At 48.9% G+C, this 26,267-nt stretch overlaps 1 protein-coding gene across 6 annotated transcripts in view; it reads left to right on the top strand.

The window, feature by feature from the left end:
• LOC140395329 (uncharacterized) overlaps positions 1 to 26,267 on the top strand; it is a 228,540-nt gene that overhangs the window by 36,813 nt on the left and 165,460 nt on the right. For all 6 annotated transcript variants that reach the window (XM_072482959.1, XM_072482960.1, XM_072482958.1 and 3 more), the window contains one exon: positions 7,136 to 7,243. In XM_072482959.1, coding sequence (XP_072339060.1) covers positions 7,136 to 7,243 — 108 coding nt within the window. The remainder of the gene's footprint in view (positions 1 to 7,135; positions 7,244 to 26,267) is intronic.

Here is a 26,267-nt window from a genome sequence, read left to right as displayed (position 1 = left end):
GCATACTAACTCAATTTTTGCCAGACACGGAATTCCTCAAGTCGTCGTGAGCGACAACAGTCCTTGTTTTAGTGGTAAAGAGTGACAACACTTAGCGGTCACATATGATTTCAATCACGTCATGTCGAGTCCGTTGTACCCACCAGCTAATGGAAAAGCCGAAAAAGGTGTACATATTGTTAAGCAATTGTTGAAGAAAGCAATGGACTGCCAATCTGATCCATATCTCGCACTATTGAGTTACAGAGCGTCACCATTGTCACATGGTAGATCGCTAGCAGTTACTCATGAATAGAATGTTGCGTACCACACTTTCACACTTGGAAGAGAATGCAGTGGTACTGCAGGAAATACAAAACATTAAAGCAAAACAAAAGCAGTTCTATAATAGAGTGTCTGGAACTTTACCACCTCTGAGTGGTGATGACATTGTGAGAATAGAAGATTCAGGTAATTGGTCGAGAAAAGCCATTGTACTTGAAGAAGTAGCACCTTGTTCCTATAATCTACAGAGGAAGGGTTGGTTTTAAGAATAAATCGTTGCCCACTCTTTCACAACAACATGATGGATGACAAATCTACGTCAGAATCAATGTCAGCTGCAGTGTCAGATAGTTCAGCTGTTCCTGACCATGAGAATGTCATGGAGAACATTGAATCTACAAATTCTGAGCAGCAAGGTCAAACTTTGAAAAGATCAACCAGAGTCAGAGGAAAATCTGATCGACTCAATTTGTAGGTTTGGATTATTTGTACATACTATGCTTGTTGTCCTGTATAGAATCATAGAATTTACAGTGCAGAAGAAGGCCATTCGGCCCATCGAGTCTTACCAGCTCTTGGAAAGAGCACCCTCCACCCTATCCTTGTAACCCAGTAAGCCCAGCTAATCTTTTTTTGGATACTAAGGGCAATTTAGCATGGTCAATCCACCTGATCTGCACATCTTTGGACTGTGGGAGGAAACCGGAGCACCTGGAGGAAAACCATGCAGACACGGGGCGAATGTGCAGCCTCTACACAGACAGTGATATGTATACACTTGTTAAACCAATTTTAAAGAAAAAAATGAATACTGTTAGACGAAGAGGGTGTACATATCACATGTACATATACTAATGGTAATGTCTTAATTTATTCCTTCAAAGGAAAGGGGATGTGGTGGTATCATGGTTGTGTTGTAATTCACTGGCTGACCACTAGGAGTCACACTAGTATATAAGTGAATGTTAGAGTCAGGTGACCACTCAGACTGGCTGGAGGAAGCTGGAGAGAGGTTGCTTTTGCATGATCTTACTGTTATTCATCTGTGGATTTGGATATAGTTGACCCACAGTTAATGCTAATAAATCATTTATAGCTTTAGCTACAAGTGTTCTTGTAATATAAATGAGGCCATCCGACAAGATCACAAATGTGACCATTTCCAGAAATAAATTAACAAGTGAAAGGAAACTGCCATCTTAAATGCAACATGTGGATTCCTGACTGTAGCCTCCAATGTTATGTGTCTTTTAAATTATACTGAGGGTGAATTATAACATCCAACAACATGATTTAAAGGTATAAGTCTCAATTGGTTACACTTGAACATTTAAATAATTAGTTATTTCAAAAGGCTTGGCTTTAAAACAAAACATAATTAAAGGTTCTTTTAACATGCCTCAAAATACATGACACTGCACTGCAAATTCTGCAAGAAGACAGCTTCTGAATGGAATGTACATCAGATTAGAACACCTAGCAAACTAACTTTCTGTGACCTTGAACAGTTCTAGTCATTGAGGTTTACAGCATGGAAACAGGCCTTCAGCCCAACTTGTCCAAGCCACCCAGTTTTTACCATTAAGCTAGTCCCAATGCCTGCATTGGGCCCATATCCCTCTATACCCATCTTACCCATAAAACTGTCTAAATGTTTTTTAAAAGACAAAATTGTACCCGCCTCTACTACTGCCCCTGGCAGCTCATTTCAGACACTCACCACTCTGTGTGTGAAAAGATTGTCTCTCTGGAGCTTTTTGCATCTCTCCCCTCTCACCATAAACCTATGCCCTCTAGTTTTAGACGCTTTGGGAAAAGATGTTGATCTACCTTATCAATGCCCTCATTACTGTATAGACCTCTATAAGATCACCCCTATCCAGCTTCTACTTATGACTTAAACAGTCAAGTGCCGGTAGCATCCTAGGAAATCTTTTCTGCACTCTTTCTAGTTTAATAACATCCTCTCTTTAATAGGGTGACCAGAACTGCATACAGTATTCCAAGTGTGGCCTTACTAGTCTTGTACAAAGAACAAAGAACAAAGAAATGTACAGCACAGGAACAGGCCCTTCGGCCCTCCAAGCCCGTGCCGACCATGCTGCCCGACTAAACTCCAATCTTCTACACTTCCTGGGTCCGTATCCCTCTATTCCCATCCTATTCATGTACTTGTCAAGATGCCCCTTAAATGTCACTATCGTCCCTGCTTCCACCACCTCCTCCGGTAGCGAGTTCCAGGCACCCACCACCCCATGCGTAAAAAACTTGCCTCGTACATCTACTCTAAACCTTGCCCCTCTCACCTTAAACCTATGCCCCCTAGTAATTGACCCCTCTACCCTGGGGAAAAGCCTCTGACTATCCACTCTGTCTATGCCCTTCATAATTTTGTAGACCTCTATCAGGTCTCCCCTCAACCTCCTTCGTTCCAGTGAGAACAAACCGAGTTTATTCAACCGCTCTTCATAGCTAATGCCCTCCATACCAGGCAACATTCTGGTAAATCTCTTCTGCACCCTCTCTAAAGCCTCCACATCCTTCTGGTAGTGTGGCGACCAGAATTGAACACTATACTCCAAGTGTGGCCTAACTAAGGTTCTACACAGCTGCAACATGACTTGCCAATTCTTATACTCAATGCCCCGGCCAATGAAGGCAAGCATGCCGTATGCCTTCTTGACTACCTTCTCCACCTGTGTTGCCCCTTTCAGTGACCTGTGGACCTGTACTCCTAGATCTCTTTGACTTTCAATACTCTTGAGGGTTCTACCATTCACTGTATATTCCCTACCTGCATTAGACCTACCTGCAACTACCTGCATATTCCCTACCTGCAACTTCAACAAGACGTCCCAACTCCTGTATTCAATGTTCTGACCAATGAAACCAAGCATGCTGAATGCCTTCTTCACCACCCTGTCCACCTGTGACTCCACTTTCAAGGAGCTATGAACCTGTACTCCTAGATCTCTTTGTTCTGTAACTTACCCCAACACCCTACCATTAACTGAGTAGGTCCTCCCCGATTCGACCAAAATGCATCACCTCCCATTTATCTAAATTAAACTCCATCTGCCATTTATCGGCCCACTGACCCAATTGATCAAGATCCTGTTGCAATCCTAGATAACCTTCTTCCCTGTCCACTATGCCACAACTCTTGGTGTAATATGCAAACTTACTAACCTGTCTCCTAAATTCTCATTCAAATCATTAATATGAATAACAAATAACAGTGGACCCAGCACAGGCCTCCAGTTTGAAAAATAACCCTCTACAACCACCCTTTGTCTTCTGTCATCATGCCAATTTTGTATCTAATTGACGACCTCACCCTGGATCCCATGAGATTTAACTGAAAGAATATAAGTGTCCAAAGACTGGTGTCAAACAGCATAAGTCTCACACTTATGTTGTTTGACACCAGTCTTTGTACAATATATCCTAAAATGCACCTGTAAAATGTGAACCTTTGTTGTCATCTCCCTGCAGTGGTAGTCCGCATCTAAGGTTACCTCACTCAATAAAAGATTTGTGAGCATGAGTGCAGTATTATTTTAGCAGGGGAATCCTTCAATCTATTTAGTAAATTGATCTATCATGCTCAGTGCATAGTCATAATTGTCTTGAGACAAATGAATCAATTTGTAGATGTATCCATGAACCTTCTGTTGGTGGTTCACTCTTTAAAAGGGCTTTGTTGGGATGAGCAGGACGATTCTGTTGGTAGCCAACATGACACACATAGATCTCACATATTTGGTCTTCATGTTATTTCAAGAATGTTCCGATTCACGATATTGGCTGAAAAGTGGCTACCTCTTGGATGTGAGTGTAACAGGTACACCAATTCTTGTCCCACTTCAGAGGAACACACAAGGTAGCATCTTTCTCTTCTGTCTTGTGCATCAAAGTTATTCTGCAGTTGAAACTTTGGATAAAATGGTATCTACAACCCAAGGAATTGGTTAGGCAGTTGACCTATCTAGCTTATGCCATGCAATGACTTTGGCATGCAGATTATATTGTTGTTGTAAAGTTCCTAAATCTACAGGACCACTCTCTATGGCATCATTCATTGTGATTGAAGCTATTGAAGGAGTTTAATTTTCAGTTGCTTCAGAAAAATCAGTTGAGGTTTCTGTGCCTAACTCTCTTCTGATACTATTGCTTCTTGACTGCTTTTTCGGCATTATCTTCACTGTGGAGTTATCTTTGTGTATTAGAAACTACTGTATGAATGTAACAGGGTTGACTACGATTGTTAAGTGCTATCTATTTCCACCAAGACGATGAATTAAAGGTTTACCTTCTGAAGTACAGTATGAACTTCTGTGACACAGGGGAAGAGTGATCATGGCACTGTCAGACAAAATATTTACTGTTGATTAGAAGTTTATCGGATGGCTGTGAAGTTGCCAAATATTTGCATACTGGAGAGAGTGTTTATGGTACATCATCTTGTACTAACTTCCTGGTTGTGGCATGGCCTGTAAATGTGATGATTTTTAAATATGGTAAGAGAAGCCATCCAGAATCACATCCGCAGCTTCCCTAATTGGTTCTTTCATAACTGGATGTGATTCAAAGTAAATTAGGGGAAGTGGACAATTATGAGGATCTCTTTTAAGTTGATAACTGAGGCAGCAAAGCTGTCATTTTTGTTGTTGTTATCAGTACCACTGTGAATTCCAACACCTTTGTTCGTTTTGTGTGCGTGTTGAATGTGAAGTGACAGACTGCAGACCTGTGATGTACTTAAAATGTTGCACTGCCCAAAATGTATCCAGTGGATGATGCTCACGTTTAGTGCATGGCCTCTGCCCCTTGCAGGATATGTGAGCACATAAAATTGGTTGCAGCCTTCCAGCATATTTCTGACGAAGCATGGCAGTTAGACTTTGTAGAAGTGACCTTTGGATGAAATGGTTGAGCAGAATCAGGCATTTGCAAAACTGCAATTTTAAATAGAGATAAGAATCTATTAACGTTCATTCCAGAACAGGGTGATGTGAAGCCAGGGGCCTCTCCTGGAAAAGTTTAGAGTGGGATATTGCGAACTGCAAGGAAGATCATTACGGGCTGTCAACCAGACATTCTAATCCACACTCATACTGTGAAAAAAGTGCCATAAACAACTCACCAATGATGCAAGGGCTATATTTTGAGCTTAATCCTTACTATTGTTATGCATTTCCACCCTTGTGTATGTGTCTGTCTTGTGTGTGTGTGGAGGATGGGGCAATTAAAGTGAGAGTTAGGTATTAGTGTGTCATAAGCAGCTGTATTTACTGCACATTCATATTTGTTCTTGTTATAAATAAATAGTAATTGTGTTTAAACTTACAAAGCTGGTGACCTTAATATTGGACAGCCAAGGGCCAAAGATGTTGGGAATTCTTAGTAGAATTATTGGTTAATTCACTTGTGTTATGACTCCGGGGCACATGGGGATGAAATTGACTGCGCACTTGCCCAGGATGGCATCATAAACGATTTCTTACCATCACAACCTATTACCATAACGGGCTTTTCATTCCCTATGCTGCCCTATTTTATAATAACTAGTCACTTAAAACAAGTTCTGCCTCAGATGATTTTATATGATGCCTGAAAGCCTTCCAAATTTTCTCTTGCGATCTGAGCCTTAATAAAAGCATATCCTTGCACATAAAACATTCAGAAGGTGCCAAATAATTAAACTAATTGTCATACCTTCTGGAGCAAGTGGATTATCGCATAGCACAGAAGGCAATTTAGGATTTTGCCATGGACTAATAAACAGGAACTGTTAGCGGGAGAGGATCTCAAATAAATCTCTCAACTCCCAGGGCTGCTGGTCCTCGCATCAAACGGTTTGTTTTGCCGGTGGTGTCTGTTAAAGTCCCAGACTGTCTCTCCACCGAACAAAAGAAAACATCCATTCTAAAACATATTTCAAAACAGCTACACAGCCCATTTAGGGTTGTCCTTGTCCAATAATACTGATTATAGATTACATACATTAGTTATATATCCAATTAAATTTGACATTATGTAAAGTGGGTTGGTACCTGACCAATCCCTAACTTCATGAAGAAGTCACTCATACTAACTGTTTAAAATTATCTTTCCTGCCTGCACCTGGAGACCCTGGGCTGGCGAGGATGAACAATGATCCTTGTCCTGTGGAGCTGTTATCACTCGCTGGTGAAGTACTCTCCAGAATCTCCCATGTCTGTTTCCCATTCAATGCCTTGATATCAATCATTCTTGTCTCCCTGATTAACTCTGCTGTCTGTAATTAAATGATGTTATTTATACCAGTTTGCAACTCAACCCAGCTAATCGTTGTTCAGGAATGTGGCTAATTCAGCTAAAGGTCATTTGGTATCTTTAGTATTGCTAACTCAGCTAACAGCCATTTTGTGTAACTTCTTTTAATTGTATGTCTGTCCTTTCTGATATTAGTAATTCTTAGGTTATAAAACCACATTGTTTATACGCTATCTATTTACACAAATTGCCTCTTTTACAGGCATCTAAGCCAGGGTACCTTTATCTAAAATCTTCTTTCTAAAACCATTTGAAGTGAATTCTTTACATGGACATGTGCTTGTCAACTTAAGGTATGATTGACCAGCTAAAACTCTGTGTAGCTACTTGACAGGAAGAAGATGACATGATGTTCAATCATGATCATCCACCGGACATAGAAAATAGGTGCAGGAGGAGGCTTCTGAGGCTTCCTCACCCCTGAGAGCACCTGTGCCTTGCCACATTTGAACCACTTAGGTGCTGCATTTTGTTCTCGGGACCCAGATTGACTTTACTTTCCAATGTAACCACCTGCACCAATGTAATAGAAGTCGTTCTGTTTCCTCGACAGCGTGCATCCTGAACATCCAGGCAGACAAGGATTCCATCACAGATTGCAACCCTCATCTTGCCTCCATGTGTGATATTCTAGAGGTTATCCTGCGAAAGGGAATTAGGCGTGAGTAATAGTCAACAAAATGGCGTGGTGTTTCGTATTTCAGAATGCTTAATTTCTTTACCAAATTGCTCATGTGCTTTACAGTTGTGACTTATGAAACGTGACAGCCAATTTGCTCACAGAAATCCCCCATAAATGCTGGGGAAGATACCTGACCTGGATTCACACAAGCTGGTTATGGGAGGGGACTTCAAACAGTTATGGATCCAGGCCTGGACCGGTTGTGCTCAAGAGCAGGCAGAGTGTCAGCAATGGGAAAAGAGCTGAGGGAGTTCATGGAGTTGACCCGTGGAGGTTTAGAAGGCCGACAGGGAAGGAGTTCTCCTTTTTCTCACACGTCCATAGGGTCCACACCCGGATCGATTTTTTAATACTGAGTTGGGATCTACTGACAGGGGTGGTGGATGCGTAGTATTTGGCAATCACCATTTCCGACCATGCCCCGCATTGGGTCGAGCTACAGGTAAGTGAAGAGAGCTTCCAGCGCCCACACTGGAGGCTGGATGTGGGACTGCTGGCGGATGAAGGGATGTGCGAGAGGGTGAGGAAGTGTGTACAAAACTGCTTGCAGGTCAACGATACGGGGGAAGTCTCAGCAGCGGTGGTGTGGGAGGCGCTCAAGGCAGTGGTGAGAGGGGAGCTGATTTCAATCCGGGCTCACAGGATCCAGACAGACAGGGCAGAAGCGAACCGACTGTTAGCGGAGATTCTGCAGATTGACAGGAGGTATGCGAGGTCCCAAGTGAGGAGCTCTTGAGAGAACAGAGGAGACTGCAGGCGGAGTTTGGGGCGGTGTCCACGGGTAAGGCAGTGGAGCAGCTCAGAAAGGCGAGGGGTGCGGTATATGAACATGGAGAGAAAGCCAGCAGGACGCTGGCTCAGCAGCTCAGAAAGAGGGAGGCGGCTAGGGCAATAGGTAAAGTGGTGGATGGAGGCGGTAACTTGGTAGGGGATTTGGCGGGTGTGAACAGAGCTTTCAAGGACTTTTATAGCAAACCCTATAGCACGGAGTCCCCCGCGGGGCCGGAGGGGATGAGACGCTTCTTAGACGGCCTGACATTCCCAAAAGTGGGCAGGGAGCTAGTAGAAGGGCTGGGCGCCCCGATCAGAGCTGAGGAGATATGAGGGCTTAAAAGGCCATGCAGTCATGTAAAGCCACGGGGCCAGATGGGTACCCAGTAGAATTTTATAAAAAGTTCTCCGGGATATTGGGCCGCTGCTGGTCAAGGTTTTTAATGAGGCGAGGGACAGAGGGGTGCTGCCCCAGACGATGCTGCAGGCTACCATCTCCTTGATTTTAAAACGGGACAAGAACCCGGAGTCGTGTGGGTCTTACAGGCGATCTCCCTTCTTAACGTGGATGCTAAACTGGTGGCAAAGCTTTTGACCACTAGGATTGAGGATTGTGTGCCTAGTGTTATTAGGGAGGACCAAACAGGGTTCGTTAAAGGTAGGCAACTGGTAGCGAATAAAAGAAGATTGCTCAATGTAATCATGATGCCCCCAGAGGGAAAGGAGGTGGAGGTAGTGGTGGCAATGGATGCGGAGAAGGCATTTGACCGGGTAGAGTGGGACTACTTATGGGAGGTGCTGGGACGGTTTGGATTTGGGGTGGGTTTCATCGACTGGGTCAGGCTGCTATATCAGGCCCCGGAGGCGAGTGTGAGGACAAACAGGACGACTTCCGACTATTTTAGACTGCACCGCGGGACGAAACAGGGGTGCTCCCTCTCCCCACTGCTGTTTGCACTAGCTGTCGAGCCTCTGGCAATTGCTCTGAGGGCTTCAGAGGGTTGGAAGGGGCTGGTTCGGAGGGGGGGCATGGAGCACAGAGTCTCATTGTACGCAGATGATCTGCTCTTGTACATTTCGGACCCGATGGCGGGGATGGACAGAATCATGGCGACCCTGGGGAAATTCGGGGGGTTTTCAGGGTACAAATTGATTATGACGAAAAGTGAAATGTTTGTAGTTCAGGAGAGGGGCCAAGGGGACCGGCTCAGGGAGCTGCCGTTCCGGTTAGTTGGGGACAGTTTGAGGTACCTGGGAATACAAATGGCGCGGGATTAGGGTCGACTGCACAAGCTGAACCTGTCCTGGCTGGTAGATCAGATGCGAGGGGAGTTCCGGAGGTGGGATGAGCTCCCGCTGTCGTTAGCTGGGAGAGTACAGACAGTTAAAATGACGGTCCTCCCGAGATTCTTATTCGTGTTCCAGTGTCTCCCCATTTTCATTCCACGTCCCTTTTTTAAGATCATTTTGGGCTTTGTATGGGCGGGCAAGTCCCCACGAGTGATGAGGGTGATGCTCGAGCGGAACCGGGGGGAAGGAGGGCTTGCACTGCCAAATTTCAGCAACTATTATTGGGCGGCCAACATAGCCATGATAAGGAAGTGTGTGGGGGGCGGGGGGGGGGGGGTCGGCTTGGGAACAGGTTGAAGCAGCCTCACTTAGGGGTACCAGTCTGGGGGCGTTGGTGATGGCGCCTCTGCCGTTCCCGCCGGCGCGCTTATCCACCAGTCCTGTAGTGGTGGCGGCCCTTCGGATCTGGGGACAGTGGGAGCAACGGGAGCATCGGTCTGGTCCCCGATATGTGACAACCATTGGTTTGCCCGGGGAGGTTGGACGGGGAGTTTCAGGTATGGCGGAGGGCGGGGTTTGAGCGGATGGGAGATTTGTTCTTGGAAGGGAGCTTCCCTAGCTTGAGGGCGATGGAGGCCAAGTTTGGGTTGACGAGGGGGAATGAATTCCGGTATATTCAGGTGCGGGACTTTTTGCACAAGCAGGTGCCATCTTTTCCACTCTTGCCACTGAGGGGGATCCAAGATAGGGGAGTGTTGTAGAGGATGGGTGGGGGAGGGAAATGTCTCGGATATTTACAAGGAGCTCATGGGGGCGGAGGAGATGCAGACCGAGGAGCTGAGGCATAAATGGGAGGAGGAGTTGGGAGGGGAGATTGAGGAAGGCCTGTGGGCGGATGCGCTGAGCAGGTTTAATAGGACTGCAACATGTGCCAGGCTCAGCCTGATTCAATTTAAGGTCGTCCACCGGGCCCACATGACAGTGTCCCGGATGAGCAGATTCTTTGGCGTAGAGGACAGGTATGTAAAGTGTCTGAGAGGACCGGCAGACCACGTCCACATGTTTTAGGTGTGTCCAAAACTTAGGAGATACTGGCAAGGGCCATCATGTCTAGAGTATTGAACATAAAGGTGGCAATGAGTCCAGAGGTAGCGATATTTGGGGTTTCAGAGGCCCCGGAAGTCCAGGTGGAGAAAGAGGCCGATGTTTTGGCCTTTGTTGTAGCCCGGAGACGGATACTTCTAGCTTGGAGGCACTCAAAGCCCCCGAAGTCAGAAGCCTGGCTGTCAGACATGGCGAGTTTCCTGGGCTTGGAGAAAATTAAGTTCGCCTTGAGAGGGTCGTTGTTAGGGTTCGCCTGGAGGTGACAGCCATTCATTGACTTCTTTACGGAGAATTAATTGTCAGCGGGGGGGGGGGGTTAGGGGTATGTAGCATAGGGGGTCAATTAGGCAGATCTGGGTGGGACGGGTTACGGCAATTGCACTATGTACTTTGTTTATTGTGCAGTCCTTTTGTTTTCTCGTTCTGTAATTCTACTGTTTACAATGCCAAGAATACCTCATTAAAATTGTTTGTCATAAAGAAGAAATCCCCCATAAACAGCAATATGTTAAATGGTCAAGTTATGCTTTATTAGTGATGCTGGTTGAAGGATAAATATTGGCCAGGACACCAGTCACAACCCCCAATTCTTTTTTTAAAAATATTTTTTTATTCTACATTTTCACATTTTCCTTCAAAAAGTTACACCCCACCCACAAACAGTAAATGGTAACAAATACAAAATCAATCCCCTTAACAATACCAATGATCCCATCTTCCCACCACCCCAAACAACAGTCCACCTGTCAATATATGCATCCAATAAACCAAACCCTCCCACGGTGGAAACAAAAAACAAAGGAGATAAAGAAAAAGGAGTCCGGGACCGCCCATGGTCACCATTGACCTATAGAGTCCACTCCCCCTTCCCCCCTACACTCAACGCCATCCAGCCTCTGAAAGAGTACCGTACATGATACCCAAGAGTTTTACAGCCCCCCCACTCCCCCAAGTCTCCAGCTCCTCCCGTCCACTGCCTCTTCTAAAACTCCTCCTCCCAACCTCGGTTCCTTCCCCCCAACTTTCCACCCTGGCTAGACCAGTCGGACCCTGTTCTGCCAGGCTCTGATGGCCGCAGCCCCTCCCCCACCTCACTCCCGTTCACTGGCCGTCTTAAACCGGCCAGCGTGGAGGCCCCCGCCCGGGTCCCTTTCCCCCTTGCCCGGCCCTAGGAAAGCCCAGAGATCCCCTTTTAGCACACACACCCCGCATATCCACCTACACCCCAAAGAGCCCTCATTTCGAGTGTAAGTCCCATCCCTTCCGTTGTCCAAATATCTACAACATTGGCTCCTTTAACCCCTACACCCGCACGCAGTGAAACAAAAAAGGAGAAAATACAGTCATGAGGTTACATCGGTATATGGCCATTTCTCAATTTGTCAGTTCTGCCACAGTCCTACTGCCTTCGCAAACTCCTCCGCTGCTTCCGCCGTTCCAAAATAGAAGTCCCTGAGCTTGTAAGTCACCCTCAGCTTCGCTGGATATACAATGCCGCACTGCACCTTGCTCATGTACAGTGCCCTCTTCACCCGGTTGAAGGCAGCCCGCCTCCTCGCCAGCTCCACCGTAAAGTCCTGGTATACACGTATACCAGCTCCAGCCCACTGCACCACCCGCTTCTGCTTGGCCCAGCTCAGGACCTTCTCCTTCACACTGTACACAGTCAGAATCAGGCGTAAATCACCCCATTAGTAGAAACAACCTACCTAAATGGCTGAAAGATAGTGGGGTATGCACAAGCTAATTTCTAGAGTTAAGGAATTGGAGAGAGGCAGACAGCCACATAGATAGAATAAAGAATCAAAGGGGAAAATTATATAATTGCCAACATCCTCAGAAGCAGGGAGGCCAGTTAACATCTAAGAGCCTGAGAGGTCAGTTTCACATCTAAGTCTTAGAGCCAAGGTCATACAGAAACCTTTGTAAACACAGTTTAAGTATCTTCTCTGGACCAGGAAAAGGCGTTTCCCAGATTTGATTATCAGCCTTTTATTGTGTGGTAACTTTAAGCTGGATTTCACTTTTTAGATTTATTTAAGTTGGGTGTTGTTTGGGGAAAGACAAAGTTTTAAGGAGTTCAGGGATCTTGGGATTTATTTTGGCAAAAGGGGTGCATTTTACATAAACTATGTATGTCTGTGTTTAGTGATTCATGTACTTAATTGTCCTAGAGTATTGTAGTCCTGTTTGTATGTAGCTGTCTTTTTAATTTAATAATAATAATCTTTTTAATAAAGACTATTGTCTTCAATAATTGTTACACAAAAACTAGGCTGGTTATTCTCACTGGGCCTTCACGTGGCTCCTCACACACATTCCAAAAACAAAACTATACACCACAGAGATACCAGTGTTCCAAGTTGGGATACCCTCGCAGATACCATCAGCCTGGTTTGTGACAACTTTAATCCAGAATCCGCCTCATCACATTCGCAGGTCATTCGAAGTTGCTTTCAACCGCAGCAACAATTATGAACTGTAGTAACTGTTGCTTTAATCCCATTTTATTACATGCCATTGTGGGTTTTTTAACTGTTGTCTTGGGCTTCAGTTTCTAAACCTCTGTCCATTGACCCACGTGAGTGAGGGACCTTCATTATTAGTACAAGTATTTTTATCTCTGCATGCAAATTTAACCTCATATCTTTACAAAGCCCGAAGCGCACGGAGCTGGGAGGTAACATAAGTGAGAGGTAGAACCATAGAATTACTGCAGAGCAGAAGGAGGCCATTCAACCATTAAGTCTGCACCGACCCTCTGAAAGGCCACCCTACCTATGCCCACCCCCCCACTCTATCCTGTCATGTGTGTGCGTACCTTTAAGAAATGGGTGTTTATCAAATAGCTGCAGTGATGTCAGAGTGTGGGTGGAGCTGAGCTCTGCTCTGTCTTTTATTTTGTGGTTTGAGCTGGTTTGAGCAAGAAGCCATTTGACAGCTCTTTTTTTAGTTTTGGCTGTGAGTTTGAATGCTGCAGTAAATGAAAGCACATGTGTATCGATCTCTCTCTGCAATCTAAAGAATGTTTTCAGCTCATTTGATGATTTCAACATAGTACCTGTTTTCTGTAAGGAATGCAAACTTGCTGTCTGTATTTAAAAAAAAGGGTTTTTGACAGTGGTATTATAGGTATTACGGTACCTGATAGGCTGAAGAACCATTGGTGGAACTGTATGCTTTCTATTGGTTAGAATGTATGATAGCTCCGCCCTGCTAGGCGGGGTATAAGAACCAGTGCCACAAGAAGAGGTGGTCGGGACGGGGGTCCCCCCTCTGGGGGACTGGAGGGTGAGGGAGGCGTGGACACGGGACTGGCCCAGAAAAGGAGATGGCTAGTCGACGGGGCGTGGGGGGGGCTGGTGAGAGCCCCTCCAATCCGGCTGATAACGTGGAATGTGAGGGGCCTCAATGGGCCGGTGAAGAGGGCTCGAGTGTTCGCGCACTTAAAGGGACTGAAGGCGGACGTGGCCATGCTCCAAGAGACACACCTGAAGGTGGCGGACCAGGTCAGGCTAAGAAAGGGATGGGTAGGACAGGTATTCCACTCGGGACTGGACGCGAAGAATAGAGGGGTGGCAATATTGGTGGGAAAGCAGGTGTCATTTGAGGCCACGACTATTGTAGCGGACAATGGAGGGCGATATGGAATGGTGAGCGGTAGGCTGCAAGGGACGTGGGTGGTGTTGGTAAACGTATACGCCCCGAACTGGGATGATGCAGGATTCATGAAGCGCATGTTGGGGCGCATTCCGGACCTGGAGATAGGAGGACTGATAATGGGAGTGGACTTCAATACAGTGTTGGATCCAGCAGTGGACCGCTCCAAATCAAGGATTGGAAAGAGGCCGGCGGCGGCCAAGGTACTTAGGGGGTTTATGGATCAGATGGGGGGAGTGGACCCATGGCGGTTTGCAAGGCCGCAAGCCAGAGAATATTCTTTCTTCTCCCATGTACACAAAGCCTACTCCCGGATAGATTTCTTTGTTCTGGGTAGGGTGCTCATCCCGAGGGTGGACGGGACGGAGTATTCGGCTATAGCCGTTTCGGACCATACCCCGCACTGGGTGGAACTGGAGCTGAGAGAGAAGAGGGACCAACGCCCGTTGTGGCGGCTGGATGTGGGACTGCTGGCGGACGAGGTGGTGTGTGGGAAGGTGAGGGGGTGTATCGAAAGGTACTTGGAGGCCAATGACAACGGGGAGGTGCGGGTGGGGGTGGTATGGGAGGCGTTGAAGGCGGTGATCAGGGGAGAGCTAATTTCCATTAGGGCTCATAGGGAGAAGACAGAGGGTATGGAAAGGGAGAGGTTAGTGGGGGAGATTTTGAGAGTGGACAGGAGATACGCAGAGGCCCCGGAGGAAAGATTACTTGGGGAAAGACGACGGCTCCAGACGGAGTTTGACCTGTTGACCACAGGGAAGGCGGAGGCACAGTGGAGGAAAGTGCAGGGGGCGACCTACGAGTATGGGGAAAAGGCACACCAGCTCCGTAAGAGGATGGCAGCGAGGGAAATAGGGGGAGTCAAAGATGGAAGGGGAGCCACGGTTCGGAGTGCGACGAAAATAAACGAGGTATTCAAAGCCTTTTATGAAGAGCTGTACAGATCCCAGCCCTCAGCGGGGGAAGAGGGGATGAGACGATTCCTAGATCAGCTGAGATTCCCGAGGGTGGAGGAGCAAGAGGTGGCTGGTTTGGGGGCACCAATTGGGTTGGAGGAGCTGAGCAAGGGTTTGGGGAGCATGCATGCGGGGAAGGCCCCGGGACCGGACGGATTCCCGGTGGAGTTCTACAGGAAGTATGCAGACCTTTTGGCCCCGCTACTGGTGAGGACCTTTAATGAGGCAAGAGAGGAGGGGACCCTGCCCCCGACAGTGTCGGAAGCGACAATTTCTTTGATCCTAAAGCGGGACAAGGACCCACTGCAATGTGGATCGTACAGGCCGATCTCGCTCCTCAATGTGGATGCAAAGTTGCTGGCAAAAGTGCTGGCCACGAGGATCGAGGACTGTGTCCTGGGGGTAATCCACGAGGACCAGACGGGATTTGTAAAGGGCAGGCAACTAAACACCAATGTGCGGTGGCTCTTAAACGTGATAATGATGCCATCGGAGGAGGGAGAGGCGGAGATAGTGGCAGCTATGGACACGGAGAAGGCCTTTGACCGAGTAGAGTGGGAGTACCTCTGGGAGATGCTGCGTAGGTTTGGGTTCGGGGTAGGGTTTATCAATTGGGTTAAGCTCCTTTACAGAGCCCCGATGGCGAGCGTAGTGACGAACCGGCGGAGGACGGAGTACTTTCGACTGCACCGAGGGACGAGGCAGGGGTGCCCCCTGTCCCCCCTGTTGTTCGCATTGGCGATCGAACCATTGGCCATGTCATTGAGGGAGTCTAATAAATGGAGGGGGGTGGTCCGAGGGGGAGAAGAGCATCGGGTGTCGCTATATGCGGATGACCTGTTGCTGTACATGGCGGATCCAATGGAGGGGATGGTGGAGGTCATGCAGACTCTAAGGGAGTTTGGGGAGTTTTCGGGCGATAAGCTCAATGTAGGGAAGAGTGAGCTCTTTGTATTACAGGCGGGGGACCAAGAAAGAGGGATAGGGGGCCTACCGCTGAGGAGGGCGGCGGGGAGCTTTCGGTATCTGGGGATCCAGATAGCCAGGAGTTGGGGGACCCTACATAAACTGAATCTGACGAGGTTGGTGGAGCAAATGGAGGAGGATTTCAAAAGATGGGACATGTTACCGCTCTCGCTGGCGGGTAGAGTGCAGTCGGTCAAAATGGTGGTCCTTCCGAGGTTTCTGTTTGTGTTTCAGTGCCTTCCCATCGTGATCACTATGGCCTTTTTTAAGAGAGTAGGCAGGAGTATTGTAGGGTTTGTGTGGGCGAATAAGACCCCGAGAGTAAGGAGAGGGTTCCTGGAACGCAGTAGGGACCGAGGAGGGTTGGCGCTGCCAAACCTGGGGAGCTACTACTGGGCAGCAAATGTGGCGATGATCCGCAAGTGGGTTATGGAGGGAGAGGGGGCGGCATGGAAGAGGATGGAGATGGCGTCCTGTAAAGGAACGAGCCTGAGGGCGTTGGTGACGGCACCGCTGCCGCTCTCGCCGACAAAGTATACCACAAACCCGGTGGTGGCGGCAACGCTAAGGATCTGGGGCCAGTGGAGACGGCACCGGGGTGCAATGGGAGCATCGGTGTGGTCCCCGATCAGGGGTAGCCACCGGTTTGTCCCGGGGAAGATGGACGGGGGTTTCCAGAGCTGGCATCGGGCGGGGATTGTAAGGTTGGGGGACCTGTTCATCGACGGGACGTTTGCGAGCCTAGGGGCACTGGAGGAGAAGTTCGAGTTACCTCCGGGAAATGCCTTTAGATATATGCAGGTGAGGGCTTTTGTGAGGCGACAGATGAGGGAATTCCCGTTGCTCCCGGCACAAGAAGTTCAAGATAGGGTGATCTCGGGTGTATGGGTCGGGGAGGGCAAGGTGTTGGAAATACACCAGGAGTTGAAAGAAGAGGGGGAAGCGCTGGTAGAAGAGTTGAAGGGTAAATGGTAGGAGGAGCTGGGGGAGGAGATCGAGGAAGGTCTGTGGGCTGATGCCCTAGGTAGGGTTAATTCCACCTCCTCGTGTGCCAGGCTCAGCCTGATACAATTTAAGGTGGTCCACAGAGCGCACTTGACGGGGGCGAGGTTGAGTAGGTTCTTTGGGGTAGAGGACAGATGTGGAAGGTGCTCAGGGAGCCCGGCGAACCATGTCCATATGTTTTGGTCATGCCCGGCATTGGAGGGGTTCTGGAGAGGAGTGGCGGGAGCAATATCTCAGGTGGTGAAAGTCCAGGTCAAGCCAAGCTGGGGGCTAGCAATATTTGGAGTAGTGGACGAACCGGGAGTGCAGGAGGCGAAAGAGGCCGACATTCTGGCCTTTGCGTCCCTAGTAGCCCGGCGAAGGATCTTGCTAATGTGGAAGGAGGCGAAGCCCCCCAGCCTGGAGGCCTGGATAAATGATATGGCTGGGTTCATAAAGTTGGAGAGGATTAAGTTCGCCTTGAGAGGGTCTGCGCAGGGGTTCTACAGGCGTTGGCAACCGTTCCTAGACTATCTCGCGGAGTGTTAGAGGAAGGTCAGTCAGCAGCAGCAGCAACCTTGGGGGTGGGGGGGGGGGTGGAGGGGACGTCCTGCGAGGGGGGGGGGGGGAAAGGGGGGACTGCCTGGGAGGGTGGATGAGCAAGAGATAACATGAAGGGTTGGGGAAACTGGCACGTACGGGTGAGGGCCAGTGTACAAAGCTGTGTAAATATATCATTTTGCCATGTATATATCTTGCTCTACGCAATTTCTCTTTTCTTTTTGTTACGGGGGGGGGGGGGGTGTTATTGTTTGTAAGGGAGAAAAATTGTGTTAAAAAACTTTAATAAATATATTTTTTAAAAAGAACCAGTGCCACCCCAGCAGCCTTCATTCTGTACCTGAGCTTCTGGGGGAAACATTTAACTTATTAAAGCCTTCAGTTGGACTACAACCTCGCTTTAGTGGTCATTGATTGTGCATCAATTTAATAAGCTAGTTTTTTTTTTAAGAAGAAAGGATGGAGCCATCAAGCCAGAGTGTCTGCAACTTAGCCCCCACGCGCGAACTCAGGAGCAATCTTTTAAGCACTGGCTGGCGTGCTTTAAAGGGTATCTCGGGACGGCCGAAAACGCACCCTGGGTGAGCAGAAACTGCACGTCCTGCACTCAAGGGTGAGCCCGGAGATTTACACCCTCATCGAGGAAGCGGAAGACTTTGATGCAGCAATAGAGCTACTAAAAGGACACTATATTCGCCCGGTAAACCAGGTCTACGCCTGGCACCTGCTTGCGACAAGGCGACAAACCCCTGGGGAATCGCTGGAGGAATTCTACCGTGCACTCCTGGTGTTGGGAAGAAGCTGCAGCTGCCCGCACGTTTTGGCGAGCGAACACACGGAACTCTTAGTCCGGGTCGCTTTCGTGGCAGGTATGCTATCTTCACAAATCCGCCAGCATCTGTTCGAAAAGGACACCCTGGGTCTCAGGAAGGCACGGGCCCTTGCAGGCTCCCTGGACGTGGCCTCCAGGAACGCCCGCGCTTACGTTCCCGACCGCGCGGCAGCCCCCTGGGCAGCGTGGAACCTCTCCCTGGCCGACCCCGAGACTTCCCCCATATCCCCACAGGCCTGCGCTGCAAGGCGGCCTGGCAACCCCGAGGGGCCTCGCTGCTGCTTTTGCGGGCAGGCCAAGCACCCCTGCCAGCACTGCCCGGCCTGCGCATCCACCTGCAAGGGATGCGGCAAAAAAGGGCCATTTTGTGGGGGTATGCCAGGCCCGTGTGGTTGCCGCGGTCTCCGGCGGCGAATGCGGACCGCAACCACAAACCTCTCCACTGGCCCCGTGCGGCCAGCGGTCGCCGCCATCTAAATATTCCAGGGCCACGTACGGACCCCGGGCACCGCCATCTTGTTCCGCAGACGCCACGTTGGAGGGATGGGCGCCGCCATTTTGTGCACCCCCAGCCATGTGCGACGAATGGGAGCCGCCATCTTGGATGAACCCCCAGGACCCCAGCTCGGCTGACCACGCACTGCCTGAAGAGAACTCTTAACAGCAGCGATAACCTCAGTGACTCTGGATCAGTCTCAGCCTCGAACACTCTCAACTGCTACGATGACCGTATTCATCAACGGGCACGAGAAGTCTTGCCTAATCGGCTCTGGGAGCACGGAGAGCTTCATACACCCTGACACGGTAAGGCGCTGTTCTCTCCTCATCCACCCCATTAATCAAAAAATCTCCCTGGCTTCGGGTTCACACTCAGTGGGGATAAAGGGATTTTGTGTAGCAAACCTCACAGTCCAGGGAAGGGAGTTCAAAAATTTCCTTCCCCACCTCTGGTGGCTACACTCCTGGGTTTAGACTTCCAGTGTAACCTTCAAAGCCTGACCTTCAAATTCGGCGGCCCTATACCCCCCCCTTCCTGTCTGCGGCCTCGCGACCCTTAATGTCGACCCGCCTTCCTTGTTTGCGAACCTCACCCCGGATTGCAAACCCGTCGCCACCAGGAGCAGACGCTACAGTGCCCAGGACCGGATCTTTATTAGGTCAGAGGTCCAAAGGCTACTGAGGGAAGGGGTCATTGAAGCCAGTAACAGCCCCTGGCGATCTCAAGTAGTGGTGGTAAAGACCGGGGAGAAGCATAGGGTGGTCATCGACTACAGTCAGACCATCAACAGGTTTACGCAGCTGGACGAGTACCCTTTCCCCCACATATCCGACCTGGGAAACAGGATCGTGCATTATAAAGTCTTCTCCACGGTGGATCTCAAGTCCGCCTACCACCAGCTCCCCATCCATACTAGTGACCGCAAATACACTGCTTTCGAGGCAGATGGGCGGCTCTATCACTTCTTTAGAGTTCCCTTCGGTGTCACCAACGGTGTCTCGGTCTTCCAGCGCGAGATGGACCGAATGGTTGACCGGTACGGTTTACGGGCAACATTCCCGTATCTCGATAATGTCACCATCTGTGGCCATGACCAGCAGGACCACGACACCAATCTCCGAAAATGTCTCCAGACCGCTAAAATCCTTAACCTTACCTACAACAAGGATAAATGCGTGTTTAGCACCGACCGCCTAGCCATCCTCGGCTACATAGTACGAAATGGAGTTATAGGCCCCGACCCTGAGCGCATGCGCCCCTTTATGGAGTTCCCCCTCCCTCACTGCCCCAAGGCCCTGAAACGTTGCCTCGGGTTTTTTAGCTACTATGCCCAGTGGGTCCCCAACTACGCGGACAAGGCTCGTCCCCTGATCCAATCCACAGTTTGTCCCCTGTCGATAGAGGCCCGCCATGCCTTCAGCCGCATTAAAGCAGACATTGCAATATTGCTCACTTCTCCCGTACCCTCCATGCTTCCGAAATCCACCACTCCTCAGTCGAAACGGAGGCCCAGGCCATAGTACAAGCTGTGCGACATTGGAGGCGTTACCTTGCCGGCAGGAGATTCACTCTCCTCACGGACCAACGGTCGGTTGCTTTCATGTTTGGTAATGCATAGCGGGGCAAGATTAAAAAATGACAAGATCTTGCGGTGGAGGATCGAACACTCCACCTACAACTACGAGATCTTGTATCGTCCTGGGAAGCTAAACGAGCCTCCTGATGCCCTGTCCCGCGGCACATGTGCCACCGCACAAGTGGACAGCCTCCGAGCCCTCCACGAGGACCTCTGCCACCCAGGGGTCACTCGCTTTTTCCATTTTGTCAAGACCCGCAACTGGAAACTCTATTGTTGGAGCACGTTAGATGGGTCCTTTTTTGTCCAATGTGTGCAGGATGTTACATCCTGACACAGTATGTAAATAGGCCAACGAGAGGCGAGGCCATATTGGATTTGGTACTGGGAAATGAACCTGGACAGGTGTTCGATTTGGAGGTAGGTTCGCACTTTGGTGATAGTGACCACAATTCGATTACGTTTACTTTAGCGATGGAAAAGGATAGGTATATACCGCAGGGCAAGAGTTATAGCTGGGGGAAAGGCAATTATGATGCGATAAGGCAAGTCTTGGGATGCATAGGATGGGGAGGGAAACTGCAGGGGATGGGCACAATTGAAATGTGGAGCTGGTTCAAGGAACAGCTACTGCGTGTCCTTGATAAGTATGTCCCTGTCAGGCAGGGTGGAAGTGGTGGAGCGAGGGAACCATGGGTTCCTAAAGTAGTTGAATCACTTGTTAAGAGGAAGAAGGAGGCTACGTAAAAATGAGACGTGAAGGTTCAGTTAAGGCGCTCGAGAGTTACAAGTTAGCTAGGAAGGACCTAAAGAGAGAGCTTAGAAGAGCCAGGAGGGTACATGAGAAGTCTTTGGCAGGTAGGATCAAGGATAACGCTAAAGCTTTCTATAGATATGTCAGGAATAAAAGAATGACTAGGCTAAGAGTGGGGCCAGTCAAGGACAGTAGTGAGAATTTGTGTGTGGAGTCCGAGGAGATAGGAGAGGTGCTAAATGAATATTTTTCGTAAGTATTCACACAGGAAAAAGACAATGTTGTCGAGGAGAATACTGAGGTACAGGCTACTAGACTAGAAGGGCTTGAGGTTCTTAAGGAGGAGGTGTTAGCAATTCTGGAAAGTGTAAATATAGATAAGTCCCCTGGGCCGGATGGGATTTATCCTAGGATTCTCTGGGAAGCTAGGGAGGAGATTGCTGAGCCTTTGGCCTTGATCTTTAAGTCATCTTTGTCTACAGGAATAGTGCCAGAAGACTGGAGGATAGCAAATGTTGTCCCCTTGTCCAAGAAGGGGAGTAGAGACAACCCCGGTAACTATAGACCAGTGAGCCTTACTTCTGTTGTGGGCAAAGACTTGGAAAGGTTGATAAGAGATAGGATGTACAATCATCTGGAAAGGAATAATTTGATTAGAGATAGTCAACACGGTTTTGTGAAGGGTAGGTCGTGCCTCACAAACCTTATTGAGTTCTTTGAGAAGGTGACCAAACAGGTGGACGAGGGTAAAGCAGTTGATGTGGTGTATATCGATTTCAGTAAAGCTTTTGATAAGGTTCCCCACGGTGGGCTATTGCAGAAAATACAGAGGCATGGGATTCAGGGTGATTTAGCAGTTTGGATCAGAAATTGGCTAGCTGGAAGAAGGCAAAGGGTGGTGATTGATGGGAAATGTTCAGCCTGGTGTACCACAAGGATCTGTTTTGGGGCCACTGCTGTTTGTCATTTTTATAAATGACCTGGAGGATGGTGTAGAAGGATGGGTGAGTAAATTTGCCGATGACACTAAAGTCGGTGGAGTTGTGGACAGTGCAGAAGGATGTAACACGTTACAGAGGCACGTAGATAAGCTGCAGAGCTGGGCTGAGAGGTGGCAAATGGAGTTTAATGCAGAAAAATGTGAGGTAATTCATTTTGGAAGGAATAACAGGGAGACAGAGTATTGGGCAAATTGTAAGATTCTTGGTAGTGTGGATGAGCTGAGAGATCTTGGTGTCCATGTACATAGATCCCTGAAAGTTGCCACCCAGGTTGAGAGGGTTGTTAAGAAGGCATACGGTGTGTTAGCTTTTATTGGTAGAGGGATTGAGTTTCGGAGCACTGAGGTCATGTTGCAGCTGTACAAAACTCTGGTGCGGCCGCATTTGGAGTATTGTGTGCAGTTCTGGTCGCCGCATTATAGAAAGGATGTGGAAGCATTGGAAAGGGTGCAGAGGAGATTTACCAGGATGTTGCCTGGTCTTGAGGGAAGATCTTATGAGGGAAGGCTGAGGGACTTGAGGTTATTTTCTTTAGAAAGAAGAAGGTTAAGCGGTGACTTAATTGAGGCATACAAGATGATCAGAGGATTAGATAGGGTGGACAGTGAGAGCCTTATTCCTCGGATGGTGATGTCTAGCACGAGGCGACATAGCTTAAAATTGAGGGATGATAGATATAGGACAGATATCAGAGGTAGGTTCTTTACTCAGAGAGTAGTAAGGGCGAGGAATACCCTGCCTGTAACAGTAGTGGACTCGCCAACATTTGAATGGTCATTAGATAAACATATGGATGATAAGGGAATAGTGTAGATGGGCTTTAGAGTGGTTTCAAAGGTCGGCGCAACATCGAGGGCCGAAGGGCCTGTACAGCGCTGTAATGTTCTATGTTCTATGCCCTACTCCATCGAGGTGGTCAGGACAGCCACCAGGGACTGCCAAATCTGCGCGGAGTGCAAACAGCACTGCTACCGACCAGAGAAAGCGCACCTGATAAAGGCTTCCCGTCCCTTTGAACGCCTCAGCATGGACTTCAAAGGCCCCCTCCCCTCCACTGACCGCAACACGTACTTCCTGAACGTGATTGACGAGTACTCCCGGTTCCCATTCGCCATCCCCTGCCCCAACATGACCGCAACCACCGTCATCAAGGACCTCCATAGCATCTTTGCACTGTTCGGGTTCCCCGCTTACATACACAGTGATAGGGTGTCCTCCTTTATGAGCGGCGAACTGCGTCAATTCCTGCTCAGCAAGGGCATCGCCTCGAGCAGGACGACCAGTTACAACCACCGGGGTAATGGACAGGTAGAGAGGGAGAACGGAACGGTCTGGAAGACCGTCCTACTGGCCCTACGGTCCAGGAACCTCCCAGTCTCTCGCTGGCAAGAAGTCCTCCCGGATACCCTCTACTCCATCCAGTCACTGCTTTGTACGACCACCAATCAAACACCTCACGAACGTCTCCTTGTCTTCCCTAGGAAGTCCTCCTCTGGGACCTCCCTCCCGACCTGGCTGGCAGCACCCGGACCCATCCTGCTCCGAAAACACGTGCGGGCGCACAAGTCGGACCCATTGGTCGAGAGGGTCCATCTGCTCCATGCCAACTGCTTGGCCCTGGACCTCAAGAACCTTCAGAGAGTCGTGAACACCGCCCAGTCCATCACACGAACCTGCCTCCCATCTATTAATTCCATCTGCACCTCCCGCTGCCTGGGGAAAGCGGGCAGCCTAATCAAAGACCCCGCCCACCCGACTTACTCACTCTTCCAACTTTTTCCATCGGGCAGGAGATACAGAAGTCTGAGAACACGCAGGAACAGACTCAAAACAAGCTTCTTCCCCGCTGTTACCAGACTCCTAAATGAACCTCTTATGCACTGACCTCATTAACACTACACCCTGTATGCTTCATCCGATGCCAGTGTTTATGTAGTTACATTGAATACCTTGTGTTGCCCTATTATGTATTTTCTTTTATTCCCTTTTCTTTCCATGTACTCCATGATCTGTTGAGCTGCTTGCAGAAAAACACTTTTCACTGTACCTCGGTACACGTGACAATAAACAAATCCAATCCAATCCAATACACAATACAGCATGCATGGTTAGACACGCAGACGGGGGTGCGAAGGAGGGATGGGGATGAAGGGGGGATGGGGGGGGGAAGGGAGGATGGGGGTGAAGGAGGGCAGGCAGTGGGGGGTCTCACTGGGTGCTGCGTCCCCGACCTCTGCTTCCGCAATTTCCCGGTCCTCGGGTCCGCCTGCAAGGTCCAGGGCCCTCTCATGAACGGTGAGGGGGCGCGATTCAGGTTGACCCTCTCCGGTCCTCTCACGCTCCCGGTTGTTATGGGCACGCTTCTCCTGAGGGGGGGAGAGGAGAGGGGTGACAGAGATAAAGGGCAACAGTGTCTGGCGGACATATACTTGCAGACCACTGGTTGTGTGTATGTTGGCATAGGTTCACAGCCCATCCTGCCAATGCAGCCTGCATGGGTGGGTACAGCCATGTCGGTTTCAGCTTGGGCTGTGCCACCCATCCTTGATGATAGGGAGGGCGGTACTCACCCTGGCTGCTCTGACTAGGTCATTGACCTTCTTGTGGCACTAGCTGCCTGTCCTGGCTGTTATGGCCACGGCACTGACGGCCTCTGCCACCTCGCTCCACAGGCACCGGCTGACGTGTGGTGCGACCCTGCGGCCGTGTCCGGGGTGCAGGGCCTCTGCTCCACTCTGCCCAGGAGTGCCTCGATGTCCCGCTCCTGGAACCTCGGCGCTGCGCGGTGGGTGGCCATTTTGCCGAATCCGGCAGTGGCACTTTTTGTGGAGTGATGCCGCGTCTGTGATGGGTCACGCCATCGCGATTGGCATCACACCGCTGCTAGCCCCTTCCGGGGCAGAGGACTCCAGGCGGCCCGACGGCGGAGTGGTTCGCGCCGATTTTGAGGCCTGCGTCGTGCCATCGCGCTGATTTCGGAGAATCCCGCCCCAGGTCTGGGAATTGAATATCCAAGGATATATTTCGGAAAGATAGGGTGAAAGGAAAAGTAGCCTTGCTGGTGTTGAAAGGGATCAGTGCTGTAATGGGAAATGACAGAAGGGCCGGAGATCAAAATGTTGAATAAGTCTGGGTAGTAATAAGAAATTCCTTGGTAGAGTAATCTATAGGCCCCAAACAGTAGTTCTACAGTGAGTCACAGTATAAACCAGGAAATACTGGGGGCTTGGAAGAAAGGCACGGCAATAATAATGGGTGATTTTAATCTGCACATAGACTGGAGGAATCAAATTAACAAGGGTAGCCTGGGGGAAGAGTTCATTGAATGCATTTGAGATTGTTTCCTGGAACAGTATGTTGGGGAACCAATCAGGGAAGAAGCTACTCTCGATTTGGTATTTTGAAATGAGGGATTAATAAATGACCTCATAGTTAAGGGTCCACGAGGGAATAATGACCATAATATGGTAGAATTCATGATTCAGTTTGGGGGAGAGAAAGTGGGAGTCCCCCACTAGTGTTCTGGAATGAAACAAAGGAAATTACATAGGCTTGAGGTCAGATTTGGCCTGTATGGACTCGGCAGGAAGGCTAAAAGGTAAGACAGCTGATGAGCAGTGGCAGTTGTTTCAGGAGATACTCAATTCCTCACAACTAAAATATATCCCAATGAGGAAGAAAGATGGGAAGAGGGGTAAAAAACATCCATGGCTAAAGAAGGAGGTCAAGGACATGATAAAGACAAAAACTAAGTTACATCATATTGCAAAGGAAGACTGGAAGATTGGGAAACTTTCAAACACAAAGAAAGAGATACTAAAAAAGTTAAGGTAAATTACAAAAAAATACTACCACAGAATATCAAAAAAGATAGCAAAAGCTTCTACAGATATATAAAAGGGAAGAGAGTCGCGAAGCTGAATGTTGGCCCCTTGCAAGATGAAACTGGTGAGTTAATAGTGGGAAACACAAATGGCAGAAATGCTAAATCAATACTTTGCTTCAGTTTTCACGGTGGAGGGCACTAGTACCATTCCCATAGTAAC

This window comes from Scyliorhinus torazame, chromosome 18, assembly GCF_047496885.1.
Source record: "Scyliorhinus torazame isolate Kashiwa2021f chromosome 18, sScyTor2.1, whole genome shotgun sequence".
Classification (NCBI taxonomy): Eukaryota; Metazoa; Chordata; class Chondrichthyes; order Carcharhiniformes; family Scyliorhinidae; genus Scyliorhinus; species Scyliorhinus torazame.
The sequence above is the reverse complement of the archived record's forward strand: the minus strand, read 5'-3'. Positions and strand labels throughout refer to the sequence as shown.